The following is a 27,815-nucleotide window of genomic DNA, read 5'->3' as shown; positions in this document are numbered from 1 at the left end:
CAGGCTGCCCTGGAAAAGGGTGAGGCTCCAGAACATCTGCAGTACATTGATGACATCATTGTTTGGGGAAAGACGGCTGAAGAGGTCTTTGAGAAGGGAGAGAAAATCATCCAGGTTCTCCTGAAAGCCGGTTTTGCCATCAAGAAGAGCAAAGTTAAGGGACCAGCTCGTGAAATTCAGTTCCTGGGGGTAAAGTGGCAAGATGGACGGCGTCAGATTCCTACTGATGTCATCAACAAGATCACAGCAATGTCTCCACCAGCCAACAAGAAGGAAACGCAAGCTTTCCTAGGTGCCATAGGTTTTTGGAGGATGCACATTCCTGAGTACAGCCAGATTGTGAGCCCTCTTTACCTGGTCACCCGCAAAAAGAACACTTTCCAGTGGGGCCCTGAACAACAACAAGCCTTTGCTCAGATCAAACAGGAGATCGCCCATGCAGTAGCCCTTGGCCCAGTCAGAACAGGACCAGACGTGAAGAACGTGCTCTACTCTGCAGCCGGGAGCCACGGTCTGTCCTGGAGCCTTTGGCAGAAAGTGCCTGGGGAGACTCGAGGCCGACCACTGGGATTCTGGAGCCGAAGCTACAGAGGGTCCGAAGCCAACTACACTCCCACAGAGAAGGAAATCTTAGCTGCCTATGAAGGAGTTCAAGCCGCCTCAGAAGTGATTGGCACAGAAGCACAACTCCTCCTGGCACCCCGACTGCCAGTGCTGGGGTGGATGTTCAAAGCAAAGGTTCCCTCTACCCACCACGCCACCGATGCTACATGGAGCAAGTGGATCGCCCTCATCATGCAGCGCGCCCGTATAGGAAACCCAAATCGCCCTGGGATTTTGGAGATAATTACAAACTGGCCGGAAGGTGAAAACTTTGGTCTCATTGATGAAGAGGAGCAGGAACAAGTGACACGAGCTGAAGAAGCTCCACCGTACAACCAACTGCCAGCAGAAGAAACACGCTATGCTCTGTTCACTGATGGTTCCTGTCGCGTCGTAGGGATGAACCGGAAGTGGAAAGCAGCCGTATGGAGCCCCACACGACAGGTCGCAGAGGCGATTGAAGGAGAAGGTGGATCAAGCCAACTTGCTGAACTCAAAGCTGTTCAACTGGCCCTGGACATTGCTGAAAGAGAGAAGTGGCCAAAACTCTACCTCTACACTGATTCATGGATGGTAGCCAATGCTCTGTGGGGATGGCTGGAAAGGCGGAAAAGGGCCGACTGGCAACGCAGAGGAAAGCCAATCTGGGCTGCTGATGAGTGGAAGGACATCGCCACCAGGGTAGAGAAACTGTCTGTGAGGGTCCGTCATGTAGATGCCCATGTCCCCAAGAGTAGGGCTAATGAAGAGCACCGAAACAATGAGCAGGTGGATGAGGCTGCAAAGATAGAGGTGTCAAAGATACACTTAGATTGGCAACACAAGGGAGAGTTGTTCCTAGCTCGATGGGCCCATAATGCCTCAGGCCATCAGGGTAAAGATGCCACCTATAAGTGGGCACGAGACCGAGGGGTGGATCTAACCATGGACAGTATTTCCCAGGTTATCCATGACTGTGAGACGTGTGCCACGATCAAGCAGGCCAAGAGGTTGAAGCCGCTATGGTACGGTGGGCGGTGGTCCAAATATAGATATGGGGAAGCCTGGCAGATTGACTACATCACACTGCCCCAAACCCGCCAAGGCAAGCACTACATGCTCACAATGGTAGAAGCCACCACTGGATGGTTGGAAACCTACCCTGTGCCTCATGCCACTGCCCGGAACACCATCCTGGGACTTGAAAAGCAGGTCCTTTGGAGGCATGGCACCCCTGAGAGGATTGAGTCAGACAATGGGACTCATTTCAAGAATAACCTTATAAACAGCTGGGCTAGGGAACATGGCATTGAGTGGGTGTACCATATCCCCTACCATGCACCTGCTGCGGGAAAAGTGGAGAGGTACAATGGACTGTTAAAGACTACCTTGAAAGCGTTGGGTGGGGGATCTTTCAAAAATTGGGAGCAGCATCTAGCAAAGGCCACCTGGATAGTTAATACCCGAGGTTCCACCAATCGAGCAGGCCCAGCCCAATCCGAGCCCCTGCATAAAGTAGACGGAGACAAGGTCCCAGCAGTACATCTCAGAGGTTTGTTAGGAAAGACAGTTTGGATCAATTCTACTTCAAGTACAGACAAACCCATTCGTGGAGTTGTTTTTGCTCAAGGACCGGGTTGCACATGGTGGATAATGCGGAAAGATGGAACAACACAATGTGTACCTCAGGGAGATCTGATGGTTGGGTGAAGATCATGAATAAATGCCCTTGTCTGTATATAATGTATGTGTTGTAGGGTTAAAATATATATATATTAATTTTGATAATAAGTTGACGATATGGGGATAAGGGGTGGAATGTCCTGGGGTGACTTTATGATACTGGTATCCCCAATCGTCTGGTTTATGTTATATATTAAGTTCTGCACCTTTAAGACTGGCTTTGAGAGCAAGAGAGGGGGAAGAAGAAGCGCGCAGTTTGTGTTAAGGAAAAACATCACTCCCACACATCCCGCTCCTGGACTGTGGTGTCTGCAGCACGGACAGACAGCGGGACAGAGCTTCTCTCTGGCTTCTAGTTAGTTCTAGCTAGCTGAGGCAGAGGAGTTCCCTGGACCTTTGTTTGTTTTTTTCCCAATTTTCTTGGATCTGTGCAAGCCTGCTCTGGACTGAACACCCAGCCAAACCCCGGGAGCTCACGCCTGTGGCCCATCGGGGCCTGGGCCTCGGCACTTTCCAGCGCCGGAGGGACTGATAAGAACCTGAGCGAGCCGAGCTACACCACATGAAAAGGACTTTTTTTTTTTTTCCCTCCCAGATTTGCCATCTCATCGAACAGCAAGAGGTTTTATTATTTAATATTACTCAATTTCTGTTAAATAAACAGCTTTTTCCACTTCTCTCTAAGGAATTTTTTCTTTTTCCCAGACCAGTTAGTGGGGAGGGGCATTTCCCTGGGGAAATCCCCATTTGGAGTTTTCCTTCCTAATTTGCCCTAAACTAAGACATTACGTATTGGTTTTGATCCAAAGATTGCTACTATCCATGGATAAGAAAATGTTTGTTTTTATTAACCCTTCAGAAGATTTGTTGTTTCTTAATTTAAGGTGGTAAAACTGTGACAATGAGTAGAACCTAAACTAAGGTTTCTGGTGTCTGGTGCAGAAGCTGCTGGGCAAAATGCACATGAAGTGGCAAACCCTGTTGATGGGGTGGTTTTGGGCAGAAGAAAGGTGGAGCAGGTCTGGAGGCAGAAAGTAAAAACAGGGAGCAGATATGCCAGATCACAGTGGGAGGGCAGCCTTACAGAGCCATCACCAAATGAGTCACAGAGCCCAGGACACCTCCAACCCTGCAGCACCTGTGAAAGGAAAAGACATCACCACTGGATGAGAAGAAAAGTTAAGAGGAGATGAGGAAAAAGAGGAACAAAACTGAATTGTACACACAATCAATAGTTATGCTGAAATAAACACTAGTTTTTCATTTAAGAACATTAACCTTCATGACTGCATTTCTCAATTGAAAGTCATGTTGTGCTTTCCTCCATCCCAATTTCCTTTGTCTGTAAGACTGAGGTGTCCTGCAAGGTCATGATTTGGCATGTACCACTCCTCTCATGAAGTAAAATCTCTCATTAGCAGTTAACATGAAGATTTTCAGTTTGCAAGTGCAGTTATTGAAGTCTCAGTCTCATGTGCAGGTAGTCAGCAAGAGTCAAACAGTGCAAACCCCTGCTACAAACCAGATACAGTGTTGTAGAAGTTACTTTGATTTGTAAAGCTATTTTTTAGGAAGAATGAATGTATGGATCTATCCTACAGTGGCATGGTATGTCTACATTCCAATATAGCTGCAACTGTAGTCAATGCCTTTATTCTTGCTCCTTGGTCATAAACAATATTTGTGAGAATGACAGGGAAGGGAATCTGATGTATTTAATAAGAATCCTGTTTATTACTAACATTTATTTATTTATTTATTTATTTATTTATTTATTTATTTATTTCTAAAAATTGTGAGGAACTAATGTCCAGTCCCAAATGTCTTGCTTATATTTTCCAGGATCAAGCTCCTTCTAGAGCTCACACTAGTTTAGTTCCTCATCAGCTCTATGTATTCCAGCAGCTTTATGCTTCTCACATACAGCCATAGTCTAGTGTCTAAGTGGTTGTTAATTTTCTTCAGCTGCAAAAGAAACTTCTCTTACTATTTGTGAGGCTGGTCATCGAGCACCATCAACTACTGACATTCTTTTCTTGGGTCCATATAAGCACTTGCTGTTGCTTATTAAAAGCACGGAAATTTTGTGAGAGACTGGAAAATGCCTCTCACAATGTTTTGGGACTAAATAGCAGAATAAATCCTACCAATGGGCCACCTCAGTAGCGATCTGAAAGGTACCTGAAATGGCACCTACCTTGGTGCCTGTAGGTTGCAGGTTGCAGAGAAGGGACTGGCGTGCTGTGCCAACCCACTGCAGCAGCAGGCAGGTCTGTGCACAGCTCACCCTGCCTCATCCGATGTACTTCTGTTTCTATACTCAGAAGAAAATGTCATGCACAATGTGCACACGCGGCTGTCACACTAACCAAGGCTTTTTTGCATCCTTAAGCAGGAGTGGGTATGCACTGCAAGGTGAAAGTGACAGGATGAGAGGACATAGTCTTACGCTGCGCCAGGGGAGGTTCAGGTTGGCCATCAGGAAGAATTTCATCACGGAAAGGGTGACTGGGCATTGGGACGGGCTGCCCAGGGAAGTGGTGTTGTCACCTTCCCTTGAGGTGTTTAAGGAAAGACTGGATGTGGCACTTAGTGCCATGGTCTAGTTGACAAGGTCTTGTTTAGTCACAGGTTGGACTCGATGATCTCAGGTCTTTCCCAAGCTAGCAGATTCTGTGATTCTGTGAAATGCCTTCCTTAGCAGGACGGTCTGACAATAACATGCCAAGTACAGACAGGGACATTATCTAGGCGAGGCTTCACATCCGAAGGTGCTCGTGTCCCACCTGCGGGCTTGCGGGACCTCCCCAGCGACACTTCCACGAACACGGGTTGTGAGCGCGGCCTGGCCACAACCCCGCGCAGCCCGTCCGGGCCGCCGGCCGCACCCGGAGCCGAGGGCAGGGGGAGGACTACAGCTCCCGGCGTGCCCCGCGGCCGCCGCCGCGCGCTCCCCCGCAACCCCGCCCACGCGCGGCGCGGCGACACCGGCCGGGCTGCGGCGCGGCGGTGGAGCGCGTCCAGTGACGTCACGAGGCAGCAGCCAATCCCGGAGCGGGGAGCAGAACTGCCGGCGTTCAAATCCTCCGCCTCCCCCGCCCGCCCCTCACCCAGCAGCCCCGGCGCGGCGGCGGCGTGAGCCTCCCGCGCCTTCCCCGGCAGCCACCGGCGGCGGAACCCCGGAGGAGGTGAGGGGGAAAGGCGGCAGCCGCCGCCGCCGTTAGCGGCCGGCGGAGGGGGCCGTGCGTGGGATGTGGCGATCCTGCGGGCTGACGCGCTCCTCGGCCCCGCCTGCGGGGGGCGCTCCCACGCGTAGGCGGGAGTTCGCCCCTCGTGGGCGCGCGTCACGCGTGTCCGTCCGCGGGTCCCTCTCCCGGCTCCCTCTCCCCGCGCGGAGCGGGATGGGGCGTTCCGGTCGTGCTTTGGGCCCCGTTACACGGGGCTGGGGAGGAGCGTGCGGCCGGCGCTTGGCGGCTCCCGTGGGCGAAGAGCGGAGCCTTGGCTCGCCCCTGGAGCGAGCGACGCGGGGAGGCTCTCCGCGGCTGGCAGGGCGGGGACCTCGGGCTGTCGCCCCGTGCTACCGGGGCCTCCGTTCCCGGGCGAGCAGCAGGTAGCCGCTGTGTTGTCTGTTGGGGTCGACGAAGTGTTGTAATTAAAGTATTCGTCTGAACTAACTTCTTTGATCATCAGGAAGTGTAAAGTTTCATACAGCCTTTAATTTTAAAGGAAACCTGTCTTCAGGCATTGTCAGATCTTGATTGTGTTTGCCAAATAGACTAACTCTCTTTTCTTTTTTTTTCTTTTTTTTTTTCTCTTATTTTTTTCCCAAAGCTTTCTCTGTGGAAGAGTTAACAGTGAAGAGACCTCTGGTAGGTTGTCAGTTGGGTGTTCCTGACCTGTGCTGCAAAACATGCTTCAGGATGTGATGCTGGATTTGCATGTTGAGATTAGGAGGCAGCCTGTGCGTAAGGTGAAGAGTGACAAAGGAGATTCAAGGGAAAGAGAAGCCAAGAGGAGGAGTACATCTGTAAAGAAGTTGATCGTAGTAGAATGGAACTGTTTTTTTAAAAGTAAAGTTGTTAATTGAAATAGGTGGGCAGACTGACTTCTGCAGATGTAACTACTGTTCCTGTCTGGTAAAGCTTTCAGGGTATGGAGGATGACCTCTTTTTCTTCCTTCCCAGTGTTAGATTGGCAGAGGCTGGGAGTGTCTGTGATTTTGGCATCTGTATGGTCTGGTAGGAGTGGAGTAAGTTACGTGGGTTTCTTTCTACTGACAGTACCTACTTGAGAGGATAGTCATCCTAGAAAAATACTGTTCTTCAGCCTTGGAGAGTTTTACCTTTTGTTTCCAAAAGCGATATTAAAATTAAAGACCCCTGAAGAGAAGTCATACTCTAGGGAAGCTGGAAGCTTCACAGATGGGTATCAGGAGGAAAGTATGTATATACAGCTTTTGTATAGGGGATATTTTAAAACCACCACTGTTGACCTCAAACAGCTACAAGAGTGTGGGGTCACTTCTAATCAGACAAGAATGGAAGGGAACCAGTTTTCTGTTGTAGGAATGAAACTTCATCTCTTCTGACGTCTAAAGTCTAAGTGTGTGGTTTCTAAGCATTAACTGTGTGTAGTCTTTTATCCCTTTTATAATCTTTTTATACCAGTGGAGGTAGTGGGATAAGAAATGTACTCTGTTTATCCTGCTCAATGAATAGAGGCCAGTTCCTTCAGAGAGTGATTAATATTCATTAAATAATGCTATGCAGATGCTACCAGGCATGGCTAGCTTCAGACTTATGCCTCAAGGCTAAATGCTCACTAATTTATTGTAAGTGTATGATCATCCTGTTTAATATGTGATGAATTTGTGTGGAACATCTGAAGGGAAAGAGCACTGAGGAAGCTGAGAGAGTTTTGTATGCTGCACACACAATGTTTTCAGCAGCTCGGTGGTTCTGGAACTGTGCTGACAAGGGCACTACTGGGAATATCACTGAAAAGCAACTGTGTTCATTCTAACTTGCTTTGGAGAGTAGGGGAAGCGTGCAGCACATACAATTAAAGGATGGGGTTTGAAACAAGAGGAATACTGTGTTGTAATTGTTAATCTTGCACAAAGTATAATGTCTTAATGTGGCCTTAATCCATAGTTTTACCTGCTGTTTATGAAGTATAAGAGCTCCATCAAAACCCAAGTCTTGTCAGTGTTGGAAGAATCAGCACCGTCTGACTGGTTGGCTTTGGAATGTTAATCTAGCCTAGCTATCTTAATTGAGCTCTGGGGAAAAGTAGTAATGACACCGAAAAATCAATTAGATAGCTGAATAACAAAAACCACATTAGTGTTTAAATAAATATGGTTATTTTATAGATTGTTTATTGTAGTTAGAGAGTTTTTGTGGTGACAGTTTCTTTCAATTGACAGCTCTTAACCTTTGGAAAAAGCAGGAAAATGGCATCAGAAGATATCACTAAGCTTGCAGAGTCACTTGCCAAAACCAAAGTGGGTGGTGGACAATTGAGCTTCAAAGGCCAGAGCCTTAAACTCAACACAGCTGAGGATGGTAAGAGAAAATACCCTTGTGCTTTGGAAGTGTCTCCCTGAAGCTGTAAAATATTGTAGTAACCCTTCTGCTAATCCCGCATGGACAAGTTTTCATAACATAGCTGTGATGCAGGGGTCCATCAGCTACAGCTGCTTCTGATAGGGACATTTCCTTCTCTTCTGGTACCCTGCTTTGACCTGGTGCCCTGGCAGTGCTGCAGCTGCTGTAACTGGGGTTTGTGTGCCTGGTTTGCAATTGTTGTATTCTTGGTGTTCTCTCTAAGTGCCTTTGACAGTCACTGGGCATTAGAAGTCAGTGCTCCTTTTAAAAACAGTAAACAAGTGCATCACAGCTCCTGGAACAAGATGTGCACAGAGGAACATGCTGATTTGTTAGCCTGCTGCACTAGGTCACTTTCTCTCTTGTTGGTGTATGTGAATGTCTGGAGAAAAATGTACATAGTAGATCAACATTTCTGCTATGAACGTGTTTTTCAGAGAGGTTATTTGCTATATTTGCTTTTTTTTTTTTTAGCTAATGCCAAAGGTGGAGCTTTTTAATAGGTTGGCTTAGTAGTTCAAAGGCACTGAACTTTGGGGAAAGGCCTTGGAGCTTGGGAGCAATAGCAAATGCCCATTGGCAGGAGAGACTGCAGCTTGCTCCTTTGCCTTGCATAGGATTACTGTAGACTTAAATCCTTCCACCTTGACATGTTTGCTAAACAGATTACTTCTGCAAGTCAGTGGGAACTTTTTCCTGTTGATGTGGCACTTGTTCTCCCATCTGCTTCTAACTTAGTCTCTGCACCTCTCCAGGGATATGCACTCTAGCTTTTAAGCTATGTGCTGAATGGCAGAGGAATTTTATTTGGGAAGTAAAGAAACTTACTCTTGCAAATAGGAGGGTAGGTACCAGAACAGGAAAAAAAATATGAGATGGCAGGGTAGGGAATGGAGAGTCTTCTTTCTGGTGACCTGACACTTCAGCTCTGTTCCCATTGCTGTTTCAGGTGTTGTTCTAGCTGTTTTTGCTAGAGGTTGAACAAGTATTACTGCATCTCAGGGTTACTGTGGTAACCAAGACAATGGTTAAAAGACCAACTAGTTATCTGCTTCTTGCAGCTGAAAAAGTCATCAAGCAAATTGAGGAATTTGATGGCCTGGAAGCCTTGCGCCTGGAAGGCAACACAGTGGGTGTGGAGGCAGCAAAGGTTATTGCCAAAGCCTTGGAGAAGAAAAGTGAGCTCAAGGTGAGATTCTTAAGTTGGCAGTAGTCAAGGGGAAGAAATAATGTGGAAATAGTGAAGGCTTGTCTAGGCTCTTCCTGCAGAAACCTGCCTTGAAGTACCCCCAAAGCTTGCTTGGTGGCTCTTCCAGGAGGAAGAGCAACCTTATGAAAACAGAGCATAACTTGTAGAATTTGGGATAATGAGAACACCTTCTGCATTCCTAACTTTCTGTTTAGAAGGCTTCCAGTCTTAAAGCTGGGAAGCTGTGTGAGGAAGGGCCTCTATTGAAGGCAGCATCTTAAACAAAGAGCTGTGGCAACAAAACACTGAGTTCAAATGAAGCTCTGTGGAGAGTGAGTCTTCAGAGAATGTCTCAATAGGGAGGAAGTAATGAAGGAAATGCAACAGGAGGTTAATCTTTGCCCAAGCTATGTTTTCCTACTCTTGCTCTACCCTAATGTTAAGGGGATGCTGTGCTACTGGAAACACTACACTGTCCCTTGAAGGAGAGTGGTATGAGACATTGATATGCATTAATCACTAAGTGTGGCTTTTCAAGTAAGTTCAGATGGTTGAGCTTCATACCTTAGTAAAATCTGCATTGCTAATGTATTCTTCTGTTTCCTGTTGCTTTTTTATGTGGTAATTTTCTCAGCAGAAAAGAATTCCAGCTTGAACACAAGCAAGAATTATTACATATGGTGTTTGTGGTGTGCATTTCAGTTACTTCATCCTTGCAAGTGAAGTGACTGTAACGCTGGTTCTTGCAGCTCTTTAGTACAATCAAATGACAACCCAAGGGAAGGGAGACAGCATTAAGCTGTCCTCGGTGATGTAAAGCAGCTTGTATGTGTGAATGTTTATTACAGCTGTGTTGACCTAAATGTTTTAGTGGGTTTTATCTGTATGTTTTTTATTTCAGAGGTGTCATTGGAGTGACATGTTCACAGGCAGGCTAAGGTCTGAGATCCCTCCTGCTTTGGTAAGTAAAAACTAGATCTGAGACTTCTGAGTAATAAAACCTTTTTCTCACCTGTCATGCTTTTTGTGGGAGTCTGCATTTTGGTAGAGCTGATCCTTCTCTGTGCTGTTAGCACTAAATGTCTCAGAATAGGTGAGTGGTTCTCTTTTGCTCTCCCTCTATGAGATGGAGAAGAGTCGATTAAAGGTTAAATGCAAGTCCATGCTGGTGAAGGAACTTTTCACGGGGAACAACATCTTCATGACCCAACAGAAAAAGTGAGAGCTAAGCTTTCTAAATAGATCATATTGCTCTGTCTTCTAAGACCATTACAGAGCTCTTCGTCTCCTTGAGTCCTGTGGAGCCAGAACATAAAGCTCAACACTGATGAAGACAGTATTTCAGCAGTGTAGAGCGGGAAATTAACTTTGAAAAGTAGTTGACCTAAAGGGTGGGGATACTATCTTGGTAACTGCTTTATGGTTATCTTTAGCTTAATTTGTGCAACTTCCTCTCTGGATTTAGCAGAAAAGTTTTGGTTCCCCATGCAGCTTTGCAGAATGTCTTCAAAGTGGAGATTTTTTTGCAGCATCACTGTCATACCTAGCCACTGCAGTGATGTTGTCACTAAAAGTTAATCCATTCCTTCCCACCCACTGCCATCTGTTTCCTTACAGATCTCTTTAGGGGATGCACTCATAGCTGCTGGAGCCCAGCTGGTGGAGTTGGACCTGAGTGACAATGCCTTTGGGCCAGACGGTGTGCGTGGCTTTGAGGCTCTGCTGAAGAGCCCTGCATGCTACACTCTGCAGGAACTCAAGCTCAATAACTGTGGCATGGGCATTGGTGGTGGCAAGGTAAGGGTTATCTCCTCTTTGGGAATGATGTTGGAAGCAATCTCTGGTGATTGCCAACTCCCCTGCTTAGGGCAACTACAACTACACCAGGTTCTTCAAGCTTGGTCTAGTCAGGTTTTGAATAGGGAGACTTCACAAGCTCTATGAATAGTCTATCCCAGTGCTGAGCAACCCTCCCAGTAAAAAAAGGGAGTTTGTGTTAAAATGGTGTTTTCTCTGCACTTTGTGTGCAGTTGTTTCTGACTGCCTTCTTTATACCACCTTTTTCACTCATCTTGTTCTGGCTGTTTTTACACATGGATAATATTTTCCCCAGAGCCTTTTCCTCTCCAGCCTTAGTAATCTCAGGGGTCAGTATTATCCTAGTGAGTAAAGTTCTCCAGGTCCAGGCACCATTTGCTGGACTCACCCCAGTAAATCCATGTAGGAGCCTGGTACTGGACACTGCTTGGGTTCATCTCACAGGGCTAAGTAGAGAAGGATCTGACCTCCTATGAGTGCTTTTTCCCAAGGCAGCCCCATAGAATTCCTTTGCCTCAGGTGTATATTGTTAGGTCATGGTCAACTTCTTACCCATATATGCTTGTCTGATTAGAAGCAAAATGTTCTTGATGGCTCAGTGAGTTTTAGTGTTGCAAAATTATCAATTCTTGCCTGAGACCACAGCGTGCAAGTGCTGCAGGCAGAGACAGTTTTATTGTATACCCTGTTGTAGAAACAGGTACATTTCAGTGATGCCCAAAGTGTTTCTCAAGAGGTGGATCTACAAAACACAACAGAATTCCTGTAGAGTGATATGCTGGGGGAGTTTAAGCTGTTTGTTTTATCTTTAGATATTGGCAGCTGCTCTGAAAGAGTGTCACAGGAAGTCAAGTGCCCAGGGCAAGCCTCTTGCTTTAAAAATATTTGTGGCTGGCAGAAATCGTCTGGAGAATGATGGTGCCACTGCTCTGGCTGAAGCCTTTGGGGTGAGTATCAAACCAGAGCTGCTTTGACAGCACGTTGGAGCAAGCTATGATTCAGCACTAAAGATGATGCACACAGAGTTTACCTCAGCTTGGAGGCAGGAGCTGGTGGTCTGTTCACTGAAGTCACAATGTTTCTTGCTGCTGAAACTGGAGTCTTCAACAAGTGGAATTAGAGTTGGTGACGGAGTGTTTATATGACCTAAATTTCTGAGCACATAACTGGTAGCTGTGTAAAGTAGTTACCTGAGGGAGAAATAGTCATCTCCTAAGTAATTTAATAGTCCTGTTCCTTTTCCTCTCTATGCTAATGGTTGTTGACTGGCACTGGGGTAGGTATCCCAGCTTGTTCTCTTGAGTGCTGCTTTGCTCAGTTATCTGGCAAAAGCAGCCCAGTGTTTTTGCTAGGATCATCTGGTCAGAGCTGGAAGTGTTGCCTGGCTTTCTCTGTCGCTGACCCTATTGCACTTCTGTGAGAGGAAGAGAATTCACTATGGTTTGGGCCACCTAATTCCCTTTTCATACCTCAGTTGCTGCTAGGAGTGACTTCTGAATTATATGTTGTCAGATATATTGACAATGATATTGCAGGTTACAGGTTGACTTTTTTTGTAAAGAACTGCCTATATGTGATTTTGAGTAATCAGGAATCATGGCAAAAATAAGACTTTTTAAATACTTAAGAGTTGTATAACAATGTGATTTACGGAGAATCAAGATGGAATGGCACTACCAAAATGGGGTTGATAACTGTGTTATGTGACATGCTGTTTAGTCCATAAATAATATTTGTACTAGTTTTATGTGTTTGCTTCTGTGGTCAGGGCAAAATGTAAATTTTAATTAGGAAATTAAAGTGATGTTGTGTGGTCTATTTCAGTGTTGTTGAACCACAGGTGAGCGCTTGTTTTAAGTTAGAGCAGGCATATAGGACAATGATACTTGTGTCTCTTTGAGTCGGGGCTTTGTATTTATCTGGCACTTGCCATGTGTCTGTGATTTCACTTAGATTTGTGACAGAATTGCTGGTAAATAATTCACTGTAGCAGAACCAATGGAGTTTTGAAACTCAGAACAATTTTAAATAAATCCTAAGGGCGGAGCAGTATACTCTTGAGCTGAAGTATGATTTCTAAAAGCTTTTTTTGTCTACATCCTTTCCCAGATCATTGGAACTTTAGAAGAGGTCCATATGCCACAGAATGGAATTAACCATCCTGGCATAACAGCACTGGCACAGGCCTTTGCTATCAATCCACTGCTTAAGGTTATAAACTTGAATGACAACACCTTCACAGAGAAAGGAGCTGTGGCCATGGCAGAGGTGAGTTGTTCTAAGCAGTTGTTTTGGATTTTGTCTCAAGTCTGGTTGGCATTAATGCCTTTGGGTTGATGGAACAATGCCATGCTGCAGTGGGGAAGATGACATTCCAGAAGTAATAGGATGTGCACTTACTTGCATGTCCACTTTTAAATCTGTGCTGTCTTGGTCTGCAGACTCTGAAGGCACTTCGGCAGATTGAAGTCATCAACTTTGGGGACTGCCTGGTGCGTTCCAAGGGTGCTGTTGCTATTGCTGATGCTGTTAAAGAAGGGCTTCATAAATTAAAGGTACTGTCTGCTTGCTGTTCAGCTCTTTCAAAAAACGCCAAGTTTCCCATTTCATGTTTTGCTGTTCATTCTCCTACCACTACTGATTACTTTAAGGTAAGATTCAGTCTGTGCAGGCTCTGTGCTCACAACTGAAAAGCAGCAAGCTGTGCTGTAGATCAGTGGCATCCCACCATCCAGTGAGGGCTGTGCTATGTGGAGGTGTACCAGTGATCTGTTTAGTCTTTGCTTGATGTTTTTGCAGCTGTTGGCTCAACTCAGCAAGTGCTACTCAAGAAATCTGATGATGGAAGTACCTGCTATTAGAACTTCCCAGAGCTTCAAAAGTGGGGAGTGACACAAAGGGGACTTCATGAACAGCTTGTCTCCTCAGCATTTCATAGCTCATACAGTTAATGCTTTTTCTTTGTTAGAGCATCAATCAGGGGTCCAAGTATATTTCATTCTTTGGTGATACCACAGCCTTCTACATCAGTATTTGCACAGGACTTGAATCTGACAACATTCTGCATAGGCTGAAGTCAATAACATAAGCAAACTAGGATCTCTTAAAAACACCTGTTGTGAGTCACAACTGCCCTGACAGATGCTGAACATGTGATTCCTAATCTTGCAGTCGAAGACAAAAATTAGTATCTGTGTGTATGAACCTGGTACAGAAAGGTTCTTTGTGGTGTGTGATCCCTTGCTTGGGCTTCTGCTGGTTTTACTGGAACTTGTCTGAATCTCCCAAGCAAACTTAAGTATAATGGGGTGTTGAGATGAACAGACAGAAGTTAAATTGCTTTTTCCACAGTGGAAATGGTTAAGGAAGGGTAGCATGAAGCAATTTCAGCTGATTCATTCTGTTCAAGGACTGCTTCCCTTCTGCTGTTAATATTCAATCCCTTCTCAGGAAGGGATTGATTCAGCACAGTGTGGAATGGTGAGGGATGGTGTCTGACTGTTGAATTACTTCACTCTTACTAGTCCACATGGTTTCTCTGTTGGCTGGGTCTGTCAGAAGTAGTACCACTCATGGCTTGTTTTTTGAAGGCCTGAACTTGCAACTGAGGTGTCAAAGGAAATGTGCAATCTGTTTAGTACAATAGCTGCCCTTCTTCTGTTAGACTTACTGGAGAGTGAGTTTTGGAGTGCTCTTGTGACCCTTGATAAGTGAAGATCTCGTCAGCTGACTTCTAAGGACTGAAATGTCTGCTACCTTTGAGGTGAGCAGTGGTCTGTAGGTATTTTAAAATTACCACCTTTAATATAGCGCTGCTCTTAAGCACCAGTATGTTTCAAAATTCCCCTTTCAAGTATATGAGGTAGGAGTATGTCAGGCTTTATTTTCAATTAGTAGTACTTTTTTTTGCTGGGAGCCTCTTCAAATGAGGGTTTTTCCAGGACACTTGTGAGGCCATGAAATTTATGGGTATGATAGATGTTAACAGGAATTCTGCAGACAAAATGTTCTTCTGCATTTTTAGGAACTGAATTTGTCTTTCTGTGAGATCAAACGAGATGCTGCTCTGACTGTTGCTGAAGCTATTGAAGATAAGACAGAGTTGGAGAAGTTGGATCTCAATGGTATGTAAGTTTGCTAGATCAAAGTATGTCTAGTTTGATTCCAATGAGAAACCAGTAGGAAGAATGTTGGCAGAACCACATAATCTGTTCCTGCAAGTGTCAGCATATAAAAACACTACTCAGTAGCTGAACTTGCATGACCTTGGGACAGGAAATGGTTAGATCCTGAAAGCTTTCTTAAACCATGAACTTGGTTAACTGGTAAGCATTTTTAGTACACCTGATAAGGTGGAAAGATTAAGCTGATATCTATACCTGTTTTCAGTAAAACTCTAATTATTCAATGCTATCTCAGGTACTTCATACCTGCAAACAAAAACCTTTATGTTCAACTCTGCAGAAGAGTGAGAACTTTTGACTTCTGTTGGCTTTTGCTGTTTATACCTTGGGTCACTGCATTTCACTGGTGCTATGCTGTGTGTCCTTGTTTTAGAATTGCTAAGATCAAGAGCTATTAAGAGAAATAACAGGAAGTCTCTCAACCAGACCCTGAAGCATTAGGGGGTTTTTACCTCCAACCATTGTGTAATGCTGCTGAAATTTCTTTAACAGCTGTTTGATTCTGTCTGAGAAATGCAGTTTGTGTTGCTGCCTCTAAGGTGGTGTGCAGAAATAGCATTTAACTGTTTGATTTCAGAAACAAGAGATAGACAAGAATATACAGCTAAGTCCTCAAGAACAAACTTGTGTGCATCTGTCAAGTCTACTCCCTTTCCTCTATATGAACCTAGGTAACTGTCTGGGAGAGGAGGTGTGTGAGCAACTCCATGAGATCCTTGAAGGCTTCAATATGGCATCAGTGCTGGGATCTTTGAGGTAGGCATAGTACCAGAGTTTAAATCAGAAGTTTTCTGACAATTTTCATCAACACTTTCATTGACTTATCTCGTTTTAAAATAAGAACTCTCATTGCTGGTGGATGTTGATCTGAGTGTGGAGCACACCTAAGGATGTGTCTTAAACTTGTTTTGTTTTCATTGATGGACTTACTGTAGCATTAGTAACTGATTGTGTTTGTTGATCTTTTCTTGCTGTTCCCTGCTGGGTGAGTGATGTCTGAGCATCCTCTTGGTGTGGTGTAGGTGAGATGTGCTTCTTGCAGTAGGAACTTTGAGGAGAGGCTGCTCTTTTGTTCTTGAAAAGTTGAGTGCCAGTGTACAGGAATTCCAGGTCTAATTTATGGAATGTGTAACATTCAAACCTTAGTGATGATGAAGGGGAGGAGGATGAGGAGGAGGAAGAGGAAGATGAGGATGAGGAGGAGGAAGAGGAGGAGGAACAACAACAGCTGAAGGAGAGAGAGGAAGAACAGGAGTCACTGACTCCTAAGAAGATAATTGATTCACAGGTAAGCTTACTGCCAGATGGATTCTTGTTTCATCAGCTGGAGAAGAGTAGAGGAAGTGAGATTCTGGAGTCTGAACTTAAAGTGCTGACAGGCAGTCACATTCTTGCATGGGCTGGCACTATTGTAACAGAGATAACATTCAGGAAATAAAATTAATTAGTTGAAAAATGTATTTTGTTAAAGTGGGCATGTTGTATGCACATGTGGAGGGAAAGGCTGAGTAGTGGTGGTAGCAAAAATCTTCCATGTTCAGAAAGTGGTGGGGACCTTGTACATGCAGTGCCATGTCCTTGTGCTTCCATGTCCTGGCCATTCCAGCTCTGGGCTTAGGTCAGCCTCAGGCTGTTTTCAAACAGAACAGATTCTGGCCTAGTATAGCTGTGCCCTGAGCAGTCTCATCTGCTTTTGCTGAACCAATTTATTTACTTTCAAGAATAAACTTAAGATGAATTCTGCCTGTTTCAGGCTTCAACTCCAGTGCTCTCTCCTCCTGTGGATGTTGCCACATTCCTTGCTTTCCCATCACCAGAGAAGCTGCTGCGACTAGGACCAAAGTGCTCTGTGCTGATAGCGCAGCAGGTAGGTGAGCTGGTGCTTGCCTGGGCTTGTTTTTTTCTCTCAAAATTGTTTAATTGCCAGAGGTGATAACTTGACCTAGATTTGCAATCTTTTCTCCAGTGATCCCAAAGAACCTTATGGAAGCAGGTGATACAGCTAATGCTTAAACTGGCATCAGAGCTTGTACAGAAAGTAATTTTGTTTGTGTTGCTTGTGCCTTCTGATATGGCCAAGGCAAAGCTGATGTCAGTCAGCTGAAGACAGTAATTCTTGCCAGAATCTAGCAGAGTCTAGCAGAGACCCATGTTGTGTAGCTGTCTAGCAGTTAACTGATCTCTGTATTTTCTCTTTCAGACAGATACATCTGATGTAGAGAAAGTAGTTGCAACCCTCCTAAGGATATCCTCAGTCTTCAAAGATGAAGCCCCTGTGAAAACAGCAGTGCATGAGACAACAGGTGACTGGATCTTTCTTCACTTTGTGGTGTGACCTGGTTCAGTGCCATAGACACCGCTGCAAGGTGGGACAAGACCCCTGTGGGCCAGGCCATTGAGCCTTTTTGTCCCTAACAAAAAACAGGGACAACGAAGTGCAAAACTGTGCCCCACTGCTGTGTGGAGTGGAAGATTCATTCTGAACCTGCCATATTTTGTGCTTTGTCTCTGTTGTAGCTACTGTTGTTGTGGGCCAGTGCTGCCCTTAGTGCATCTCCTTGATGCTGGGCTGTCCATAGCCAGTAGTTCTGTGTTTTAAGGTCAGTTACCTTTCCAAGGCTGTTTATTTAAAAAGCGTGTTGCAGAAAGTAGTCTCCCTAGTGCAGTGTTACGAGATTGTAAAGAGAGACCTCTTGTTGATGTCTCTTATCTTTAATTTTTTCAGGAAACAGAGATTTCCAACCTGGAGCAAGACACAGAAACCAATGTTCAAACAAAGAACCCTTTCTCAAACTATATTGGAGTACTATTGGATTAGTGTGTGGACTAATAGTATATTCCTTCATGGTTTTGCTTGGAAATAGGAATTTCTAAGCAATCCTGGGCATGTGGCCACTTTGATCTTTTTCAAATCCTCCAGCAGTTCAATTCTCCCACACATGAGCTACCTATCATTATTGTGCAAAAAAAATGGGATCAGTTATTTTGAAGCTCACTTAAGGTGGTTTACTGTGTATTTCCCTAGTTTGGAATTTCTTTGTTTGGAATTCATAGACATGGTGAAACTGTTGTTTTACAAACAGTAACACAGTAGTTCTCAGTAGTTGGTTATGGATCCAGTCAGTGAAAAATAGTCAGTTGGCACCTCACTGAGCTAGTGCACCTTGGCTCATGCCTGTTAGGAGTTGTCTCCAGTAGAAAGATAGAACAAACGATATTACTGTTGTCCCAAGTGTGTTTGTGTACATAATTCTTTATTCCTCCTTCTTCAGGAAAGGTAGAACCTGGCAATTTCCTTCTATAAAAGCAGCCATCAGCTGACAGTGAGGGCCCCGGTTAATATTTGGCACTGTTCTACAGCCACTCTAGTGAATTCTGCCTATTCTAAGGAAACAGAGTCGTCACAGGTCAAAAATGGGTTGCCTTGCCCCTTGTACACATGAGATATTGAAGTGCTGGTTTGCCCATTGTTTGTGGCACAGTATTGGTCCTGAGAGAGCCCAGAAAACAGCTGAACAAACTTTCTCATTGTGCTCTCTCATTCCTTGTGGTTTGAAATGAAAGGTGAATTGGTTCTGGCCTTTAAAAAGTCAAGGCTCTACCTTTTGGTGCTCTTGCTCATCTGCTTATGTTTATATGTATGCTATGTCTATACAAAACGTGCTCAAGTGCACTGAGCAGAGTATCTGGTGGTGCACAGGACCAGGATGTATTGCATCTGAAGCTTGGCAGTGTGGGAATTCTTATGTGGGCTTTGTGTGTTCTGCTGGATTTTTAAAATTTTTCTCCTTTATACTTAAGAGGTTTTACCTGTCTTAGTGTTTCAGAGCTTATGGCTACAGGGACAAATGAAATCTTAACAGATATTATACCACAAAACTGATTTAACAGCTTAGTTTCTTTATGATCCATTTTAATCTTAAAATCCATAAATGTCCTTTTCCTGTATTGCTTAAATTAATGTGCATATCTCTTTTTAGATGCCTTGATGAGGAAAGCCTTCAGTTCTGCCACATTTAATTCAGATGCATTCGTCACAAACCTTTTGGTCCACATGGGACTACTTAAGGTGAGGAAGCAGGAAAGAGTTAAGTCATGGTCTGTTCAGGCTGTTGAAGGCCAGACTGGCAGGATTTTGGGTAATTATGTTGCCATGGAAGCAGCTGGGTGCCTGTGCATGCCTGATGCCCAGGGACAATGGAAGTCTGCAGGTCGAGCAGAAACTGCAAATTGCAGGGCTGCATTAGGATGAAGGATGTGTCACCTTTTTGTACATCTGCTTAATGTACTTTTCATTCTCAGTCATTCCCTGAAGGTAGGGAGGGGCAGGTAGGGCAATAATGCTGCTGCTGGACTGTGGTGTCTATAAAAGCCATGTCAATGTTATTAGTTATTGGCAATGTTATTAGTTATTTGGCTCCTTTAGGGCATTTCTTGAGAGCATGTCTCAAAAATGTGTATCAGCTACTCATGCCAGATCAATGGCATTCAAATTCATGCTTTGGAGGCTCTTTGCCAAATGCTAGTGTTAAGTCATTAGTTGCAAGGAATAAACTCATTGGGAGAAGATGGAGGGTCAGTAGAAAGTCTGTGATTTTAATAGAATTAATAGCTTTATTTTCAGTGAGGTGACTGTGGAGAGGTTCTGTCTGCAACACCTTTGCCTGCTTGTGCTACAAGGGTTAGTGTTTCTTGCTGCCTCAGGAGCTGGAAGCTGAGAATATGAACTTGGACTAAGACAATTCTAAACTACAGAAAAGCCATAATCTCAGTTATAGCAGCCTGCTATTAAACAAGTTTGAGTGTTCTTCTGGTTATATTCAGCTTGGGGGCCCAGACCCTTGTTGACATGCACAGATAGGATTTAATTTCCTAAAAATCAGTTTAGCCTCTCTCTCTAGTCATTGTATACTGGACCAACACTGAGCTTCCTACTTCCCAGAAAGGTCAATGGAAGCCGAGGTGGTGTTTGGTTCTGCAGAATGCCTCTTTTGAGGACAGCCAGCTACCTCTTTCCCATATGGAAAATAGCGATATGCATGAATCACAAAGCGCAAACCTGTGCTCCTGAAGAATTCTTTCAGGCCAGGAAGTGGCACTGATGATAAAGCCCTGGAGGATCAGCCTGCTGATTGTCATCTGTGGTGCCTAATTCATCACCACTCCCTTACATGTGGAGAAGGTGCATACTGCATTTTCAGTCCTATGTAGCTAGAAGCATGTGGGCAACAGATATTCTTAATACTGTAAGCTCCAAGGTCATACAGCAGGAACACAGGTCTGTGACATATTCTGCAGAATGAGGAGTTTTGTTGAAATGCCAGTAGAGAAATAAATGAAAACAATGTAAGAGTTGGGACATGTAGGGTAGCATCACGTTAGGAGTAAGAATTACTTATGCATCATGTAAGCAAGGGGATGACTGTTGGCTTTATCTTGTATATAACTGTGAAATCAGTTCTGGGAACACTGCATCATGTTCTGTAGGGGGCCTGACAAAGAGCTGGAGGTGGTATAAAAATGACCTACAGAATAATACAATAAAAATTAAGGCAGCTGAATTCTTTATGGACTGAAGTCTGATGAAATTTCTCTTGAACACTTTGACACAGAGCCTCTGAGAAGATTTGGCTGTTTCATTTTCAGATTCACTACTTCCCTGTACCTATTACTACTGCTGTCAGTTGATAAGTACTAGAATGTTCTTGATACATTGTTTTAGGTGTTGGGAGACTATGGAATTGGCCACCTTTGTCTTGTACTTAATCTAGTGACCAGCTTTCTCTGCTGCAGTGTGTGGGAGCACTTCATTCAGCAGAGAATTCCTTGTCTGTGAATTACAGTGGGTTAGATCAAATCCCAGTTGTCTGATGTCTGATTTCTTGTCTATTTCTCAGAGTGAAGAGAAGATCAAAACTGTTCCAAGCCTCTATGGTATTCTTATGACCTTGAACCATATGGTCCAGCAGGATTATTTCCCTAAATCCCTGGTCCCAGTTCTCTCAGCTTTTGTTACAAAGTGAGTATTGTATTTGCCATGCAGTTTTCTCTGTGGGAGCTTGTGAAACTGTTTGAGGGTTAATAGCTACATGTAAGCTGTTGTGAAAGCCCACTAAATGTCTGTTCTGAAATTGAGAATTAATAGCTTAATGGGCCTCTATTTTATCTTGTTTACCCCAGTATGTGAGGTTCAGAGTTTAAAAAAAATCCTAAAGAGGGAAAAGTGGGAAGTTGGCTTTGCAAGGAAGTGGCTCTGAAGGAGAGACTGCTAATGCCTCTCACAGAAGAAATATTTTGAGCTTAAGGAAACCTGCTGGGTTTCTGGCCGCTGCTTGAGTGAACTGTGGGTAGGCTGGCTCTAACTGTGCCCTCCAAGTCATCCTTCAGAGTTAAGAGGGTCAGCAGAGCTCTGCCAGAGTTGTCATGCTGTGTGACACTGAACACCAGCAGATGAAAACTGCAAAGCACAAAGACTTAATTGTTTTTTTAAATGGAACTTCCTACTGTGACAGCAACTAAGTTAGTGATTTTCCTGAGACCTAAATGGGGAGCATAAGTACTGAAGAAGCTGCTTTTACTCACTGCCAGTACTTAGTGTTGTTACTTCCACTAGGGTATAGAACCAACCCCTGCCCCCACCAGCTTTAGCTCTTTCAATGTATTAAATGGCTATGGAAACCATATCTCTCTGGAATTAAGTCAGTGTCAACTTCAGCATTGATGAGATTTAAGGGGGAATAAAATCCACCAAATAGATTCGCAATAGGATTACTTACTACTGTTCAACAGTCAGAGGAGAAACAGTCCAGAAATGTCACTTTAGGCAAAACAGCAGAGGCCTGAAATCCATTTGGAGCTTGGTGTGGCTAGCTCAGCATGGACCATATGCTGTATGGGGTGAGAGCAGCTTTTTGGCAGGTTCCATATTGAGGCTTAAGCCTTCCTGAATTTCATGGTATATGGGTTAGCAGCAGCTGCTTAGGATCCCTTGCTGGTGAAAGGTGGAGGCATCAGATAGTTGTGGTCAGTATTAAACAAGGACAGTAGGCATGCAGTTGAATATTGGCAGTCTCTCTTGGTTCTGCTGGGCTTGGAAGCTGGCCAGTTGTGATAGGGGAAAAGAATTTTTCCAAGCATTGCTGTGGCTGAAGCTGTCAAAACTGATATGCAGCAGTGGTTTGTGTCCATAAACGCCAACCATGCTAAGGTGAGTTTTGGAAAATAAAGTATCTTGTTTACACATGTGCAAATGCTAACTGGAGGCCCTTCTTGTGGAACACTTCGCCTGCTGCCTCCTCTGTCTTTGATCAGGTTACAAGCCAATGACCATGTGCTTTACCAACTGAACAAATATACCTCCAACTCGATCATTACAGGTTTAAGCAAGAAGTACCAGAACTTGCCATGTGAAAGTACCCAGACATATCACTGAATTTCTGCTTCTGTTTCCTACACTGCTGCCTTGATCTTGCTTGTTGATCAGGCCCCAGCCTTCAAAATGGAATTTAAGTTGCTGGAAGCTGAGAATACAGAGGAAGAAGAAAGGGCATTTGACTGTCTTGTTTGTGTCAGGTAGCAGTGCCCAGAGTAGCCTCTTAATTCTAAGTGTCCTGACAAATTTTGTTCAGCAAAGACATTTGTCTCTCCTCTTCCTGTACCTGTGCATGTAGGCTTTTCCCAATAAATGTTTTCAAGCTGTACATGACCCTGTATGTGACAAAATAAAGAGTAAAATTTTGGTCTTCATGAATTCATCAACTCAAACCCCATTGAATCCAGAGCATTGCACTACAAGCGCAAGAGGGGAGAGTCTCTTGGTGGAAGTATGAGACTGCTCATAGGTTCTGTAGAAGCTGAGTGAGAGCTGAGAGCCTCTCTCAGTGGAAGGCAGATTTTCCTGCCTTCCTGTGCTATGTACCAGTGCTAATGTCAATCCTCCACTGCCCCTGGTGCTATGAAATGCTTGGAGCTGAAGTTTTCTGCTTTACAAACTTTTGCAAGCTGTGAGTTTATAGGGGATCTTTTGTCTTGTGCTGCATAGTGATACAAGCAATCTGTCTTTGTTATATGAACATAGACATTTCTTACAATGATTTCCCTTAAGGGGATGAGGACAACAGCTCTTACAATCTGTGTATGGGTGAATGTAAGCAGTTCAAGAACCCTACAGTCCATTCTAAACAGCCTGTTGTGGTTAAACCCCAGCTACCACTTAGCCCCACACAGCCACTTACTCTCACCTCAGTGGGATGGGGAAGAGAAGGGGAAGACTGAAAGTGAGCAGACTCAGGGGTTGATGTGAAGATGGGTTAATAGGTAAAGCAAAAGCTCCATCTGCAAGCAAAGCAAGGAATTAATTTACCACTTCTACCCTTTCCCGGAAAGCTCCATCATAGCTAGTTTCTGCTTTATCTGATAAGCATGATGCCATGTGCTATGGAATATCCCTTTGGACAGTTGGGGGGTCAACTGGGGCTGTGTCCCCTCCTGGCTTCTTGTGCACCCCTGGCCTGCTTGCTGGTGGGGTGAGAAACGAAATGCTTTGATGCTGTGTGAGCCCTGCTCAGTAGTAACTGAAACATCCCTGTTATCAGCGCTGCTTCCAGCACAAATCCTGTGAAGAAAATTGCCCCAGTGTCCAGTCACCCCAGGACACCCAGCCAAAACCAACACAGCTTCTCAATTAACCTCTATCCCTTGTCTCTTCTTGGAATTCAGTCAGAGTAAAATTGCTATCCTAAAGATACACCTCTACCTGCTTAACCTAGTAATACTCAGAACTCATCTGGCCTCTGTTTCTGCAACAAATCTAACTCCACTCTGTCAAATCTATGATTCCTTCACTTGTAGAAAACTGGTATGCATTTTTGTGGTATTTTGTATTTTTTTTTCTCCCTTTGGTTTGTGGTTAGCTCTTTTGGGCTTTCAGAGCTGTAAATTCTTGTTGCTACCTAGGCCAGAGCTCTGCTGTCTTTCACTGCAAGGGACTTCTGGAATAGGCACTTACCTCCTTCCTTTTGTGACAATTTGTTGTTGTAGGCAGTGTTCTCTATTCAATAATAATTACAGAATTATGGATACAGACTGTAAACAGCATCTGTCTTACTCTGCTTGCTGTCAAGCTTTATTTGGGTTTTTTGGACGCAAGAGGGTGCTGTGAATCCACATGTGCTTTCCCATAATTTTTTAGGTGGAAATGCTGAAATTATGTGGATGTCTGCCTGCCCAGCTGTGACTTGCTGGAGATGATGGGGTTTGTGTTTGGTTGGTTTTTAGGTGGTTTGTTTGGGTTTTTTTATGTTGCTGTTTGCTGTTGAATCACATCACATCACTGGTCTCTTTCAACAGTCTGTAGCCTGGAGTGGCAGGCAGGTAACTCCATAGCAAATACAGAGGATTTTATTGCTAGAAGAGGCTTAGTGTTAGGAGAGGGGGCTGAGGGATCTTGTCTGTGATCAGCAGCAGTAGTCCAGGTTCTCTGTTTCCAAAAATGGGCACCTGCCTGGATGGAACCATCTCTCTCATTGCCAGCAGGGCTGGGTCTTCCAAAGATGAGGGCTGAAATATGTCTCCCAGCCACTTTGAAGATAAAAACTCCAAGCTGTAGTTGTGTGACACTGCATGTTCAGTATGAGGCACTGAATGGCACTTGGGGGAATAAAAAGGGTTAAGTCTTCTCCAGGATATACTTCTATTAAACTGCAGCAGCTATGGGGTGATGTGGCAAACAACCTCTGCAGCCATTGGGTGTCTGCTGACCACCTGGAGGTGAGCTCCTTGTCCTTCCTAGATGTTCCACTCTTTATTTCAGCTCACCCTTTCCCAAACTGAGTAGGCTTCACAGCTGTTCATTGTTGAAGGTTATTTTGGTGCGGTGTGGTGGGAGAGAGATAAAATTAATGATTTCTATTCTCAGAACAGTGGAAAACATTGGATTAAAATTCTTTGGAGAAAGTTCCCTAATGGATGGATAGATGGATGGATGGATAGAGACTGGTAAAAGTTTCAGTGATGCTGAGCCAGCAATTAACCTGTAGAAATAGAAATATACATTACTGGGAGGCAATGGAAACATTGCAGAAATTTAGCCTCATGTTAACCCTGCTGTAAGTGTATTTCCATGGTTTCATTACAGGGAGCAGCTTATTCTGTGTAAATCTGACTTAGCTATTGCATCCTGTGTCTTGGGCCCTTTCAGGTGGCATTCTGCATGTTCTGTGGGCCTGAAAGGTGGCCCAGCAAAGTCAGTCAGGTGTTACTTGACGTCAGGGAAGGAGAGGACAGGAGGTTGTGCTGCCTCTCTTAAAGACTCTAAAAATCCTGAGACCAAAGTCACCATCAGATTATAGATAGCAGATGACTTGGTTAGAAAAGATTTGAGTACTCACAGGGTCGTCTCCTGTGTTTTGGGGCTTTAAACAGTGAAACTTTATGGAAAAATCCATTGCCAGAAGACAGGGAAGGGGGTTTCCATCCCCATCATTCTACTCAAAATGAGACACTGGGCTGCAGAGGTAAAAGTCAGTAGCAGATTGGTTTTAGTTATGGAAATAAATGTTCTGATTCTTGACCACTGTCTTCCTGACTTGGACTCTCAGGAGAGAGGGTTTTCCACAACAGGCTCTGAATGGGAAGCAGTGATCTGGGCAGCAGTGATGGAATGGTTTTGGAAGAGAGAACTGAGGGCAAAATTTGTAGGTTTTTGGGCATACACACCCAATGCATTGTAAATAGTGTTTATTTGCTCAGTCAAAGCCATTCTTAAATTCAGTACTTTAAATCTCTATTTCACTTCTTTCCACAGACCCAACCGTGCTCTTGACTCCTGTTCATTTGCTCGCCACATGCTCTTACAGACCCTCCACCAGCTCTAAGAGACAAGAGATGTACCCTTCCTTCCTCATAGGACTCATCAGCAGAGAACTTGGAGCCACACAGTGGGAAAGGATCCCACAGCCCATACAGACATGTTGGCTTTTTTTTTCTTTTTCTCCCTGTAGGAAGTCTGTCCTTCCTTCTGCTTTCATAAACTTGAACAAATCCTGCTGAATTGTCTTCCTAATCCTCTTGAAGTGATTCCCTGGTCTGTAGGGCAGGTGCTTATGCTACAATAAGTCTGTACTGCTGTGAGCTCGGCATGAATTGAAGAGTTCTCCATTTTGGTTGCATTGGCAAGGGTGCCAAGACTAACGTGGGGCCCAGAAGGGCTCTCATCTGCATCAAGCCAGTTGGGCATTTTATTTTATTGGACTTTGAACTCCTGCCTTATAGCATTTAGCACTGTGCCAGAGGGAGGCTGTGCTGCTGCTGCTGCTGCTGCCCTGCTTCTCTGGGCCATGGGGGTGCTGCTCATGGGTCAGAGGGGTGAGGTGTGTTTCCCTTTGGTTCTTCTTTCAAGTCTGTTGTCAATGGCAGTGTGTGGCTGTTGTTTATTTTAATGTACTCTTCCCCTTCTGCTGTGGCTTGGAATATTTGTGTAGTGTGGCTGATCATGTTGGCCATTGCTTAAGGGAGTGAACATATTTTATTGTAAATTTATTTTTGCCATTGCCTGTGTTGTTTATTCTTCCTGCCCTTTTCCTTCTCACTCTAATTAAATAGGCTTGGTTTGGAAATTCATACAATCCATGAAATCCCCGTGGAATGTGTCCCTTTCTCTTCCCTTTGACAAAACACTGGGCCTGTGTGCACTGTTCACATGTTTGAAAGCCAAGCACGTGTTAGAATATGGAGAGAGAAGGTTGTGCTTTTCTCTTGCACTGAACAAGTAGCAGCAGATGCCCCTAAATCTGTCTGGAGGATTGTCCATGTTGCCCATATGTGCCTTCTGACCACCACGGCGTTCCTCCTCACAACATAGAAATCTTTATGGTGATTGCCTGAAATGTTATGTAAATAAAAACTAACTTCACAGCCTTACTCTGATTTGCAAAACCTACACTGGGATTTGGAAGCCTGTTTTGCAGATTTGTGTGACTGCAGAGTTTGCAGTGGAACACAAAATGGGACTGGAATGGAGCTGGTTTGTGTGAGGAGAGAGGCACCAGAAAAGTGAGAGGGAACCAAGCCAGTGAGTCACAAACCTTGTTTCTGCAGCACCCCATCTATTTTCTTGGCGGTCTCCTGCTCCTGTCCAAAACAGGAACATGGCAGAGGAGCAGGCTTCCCTCCAGGCATCCTCAAATTCCGAGCACAGTGTAAATGGGAAAAGCGGTGCCGACACTTAGGAGCACTATCCTTCTTCTCAGCTGTAAGTAGCGTGAGGTGAACATTGAACTTGTTACTGTCCCACATTCCCAGGATAAGGTAAATTTAAGCACTTCATCTCACTGGCTAGAAAAATAGGCTGGAATGCACATGAATATTCACAGGGATATTTACAGGAACCTGTGTGCTTTCCTTAAGAATGATTGGACTGAAAACTCCATCACAAGTCTTTCTGGTGTGACCTCATGCACAGTCAGGATTTGGTCAGCCCGTGTCTTGCTGGATTTCCCTCTGGAAAGCTGTGGCTTGATGCTTTGACCATTTGAATGCTGATTTTTTTTCTCCTCCCCCTTATCAAATTGCATGGAGTAGTTCTTCAATTTTGCAGTGTTTGTGAGAAAATAAATGTAATCAAAGGGCCAGATCTGTCAGGCAGAGCTCTGAGGACTTGCTAAGGTTGTACTGCCCCAGCATTCTTAAAGGTCAGGTGGTTACAGACTCATGAGGGCAGCAAGACTTTCAGGGCTTTGGCCAGATTCCAAA

At 44.5% G+C, this 27,815-nt stretch overlaps 1 protein-coding gene across 3 annotated transcripts; it reads left to right on the top strand.

The window, feature by feature from the left end:
- Positions 1-5,856: 5,856 nt before the first annotated feature.
- Positions 5,857-27,003, top strand: RANGAP1 (Ran GTPase activating protein 1). Of its 3 annotated transcripts, XM_014256707.2 has the most exons (17): positions 5,857-5,875; positions 6,097-6,134; positions 7,694-7,832; positions 8,936-9,063; positions 9,965-10,024; positions 10,681-10,860; positions 11,694-11,828; positions 12,991-13,149; positions 13,323-13,436; positions 14,906-15,005; positions 15,737-15,821; positions 16,212-16,353; positions 16,819-16,932; positions 17,266-17,368; positions 19,046-19,134; positions 20,963-21,084; positions 25,870-27,003. In XM_014256707.2, exons 3-17 carry the CDS (start codon positions 7,721-7,723, stop codon positions 25,937-25,939), a joined length of 1,713 nt encoding a protein of 570 aa, XP_014112182.1. In that variant the 5' UTR covers positions 5,857-5,875; positions 6,097-6,134; positions 7,694-7,720; the 3' UTR covers positions 25,940-27,003. The 3 variants fall into 3 exon arrangements, with proteins under 3 accessions (XP_014112182.1, XP_014112183.1, XP_014112184.1); XM_014256708.2 differs by lacking the exon at positions 5,857-5,875 and having other exon boundaries at positions 6,116-6,134; positions 7,714-7,832; XM_014256709.2 differs by lacking the exons at positions 5,857-5,875; positions 6,097-6,134; positions 25,870-27,003 and adding an exon at positions 22,442-22,815.
- Positions 27,004-27,815: the final 812 nt, after the last annotated feature.

The sequence above is a fragment of the Pseudopodoces humilis genome, chromosome 5, assembly GCF_049639895.1.
Source record: "Pseudopodoces humilis isolate 2021_Gansu_Grassland_sample_001 chromosome 5, ASM4963989v1, whole genome shotgun sequence".
NCBI lineage: Eukaryota > Metazoa > Chordata > Aves > Passeriformes > Paridae > Pseudopodoces > Pseudopodoces humilis.
The sequence above is the reverse complement of the archived record's forward strand: the minus strand, read 5'-3'. Positions and strand labels throughout refer to the sequence as shown.

Coding starts and splice junctions, on each gene's coding strand:
- RANGAP1 (XM_014256707.2), top strand. CDS start 7,721: ATGGCATCAGAAGATATCACTAAGCTTGCAGAGTCACTTGCCAAAACC. Junction 16,933..17,265: donor CTGTGCTGATAGCGCAGCAG/GTAGGTGAGCTG, acceptor TTTCTCTTTCAG/ACAGATACATCTGATGTAGA. Junction 21,085..25,869: donor CTCTCAGCTTTTGTTACAAA/GTGAGTATTGTA, acceptor TTCTTTCCACAG/ACCCAACCGTGCTCTTGACT.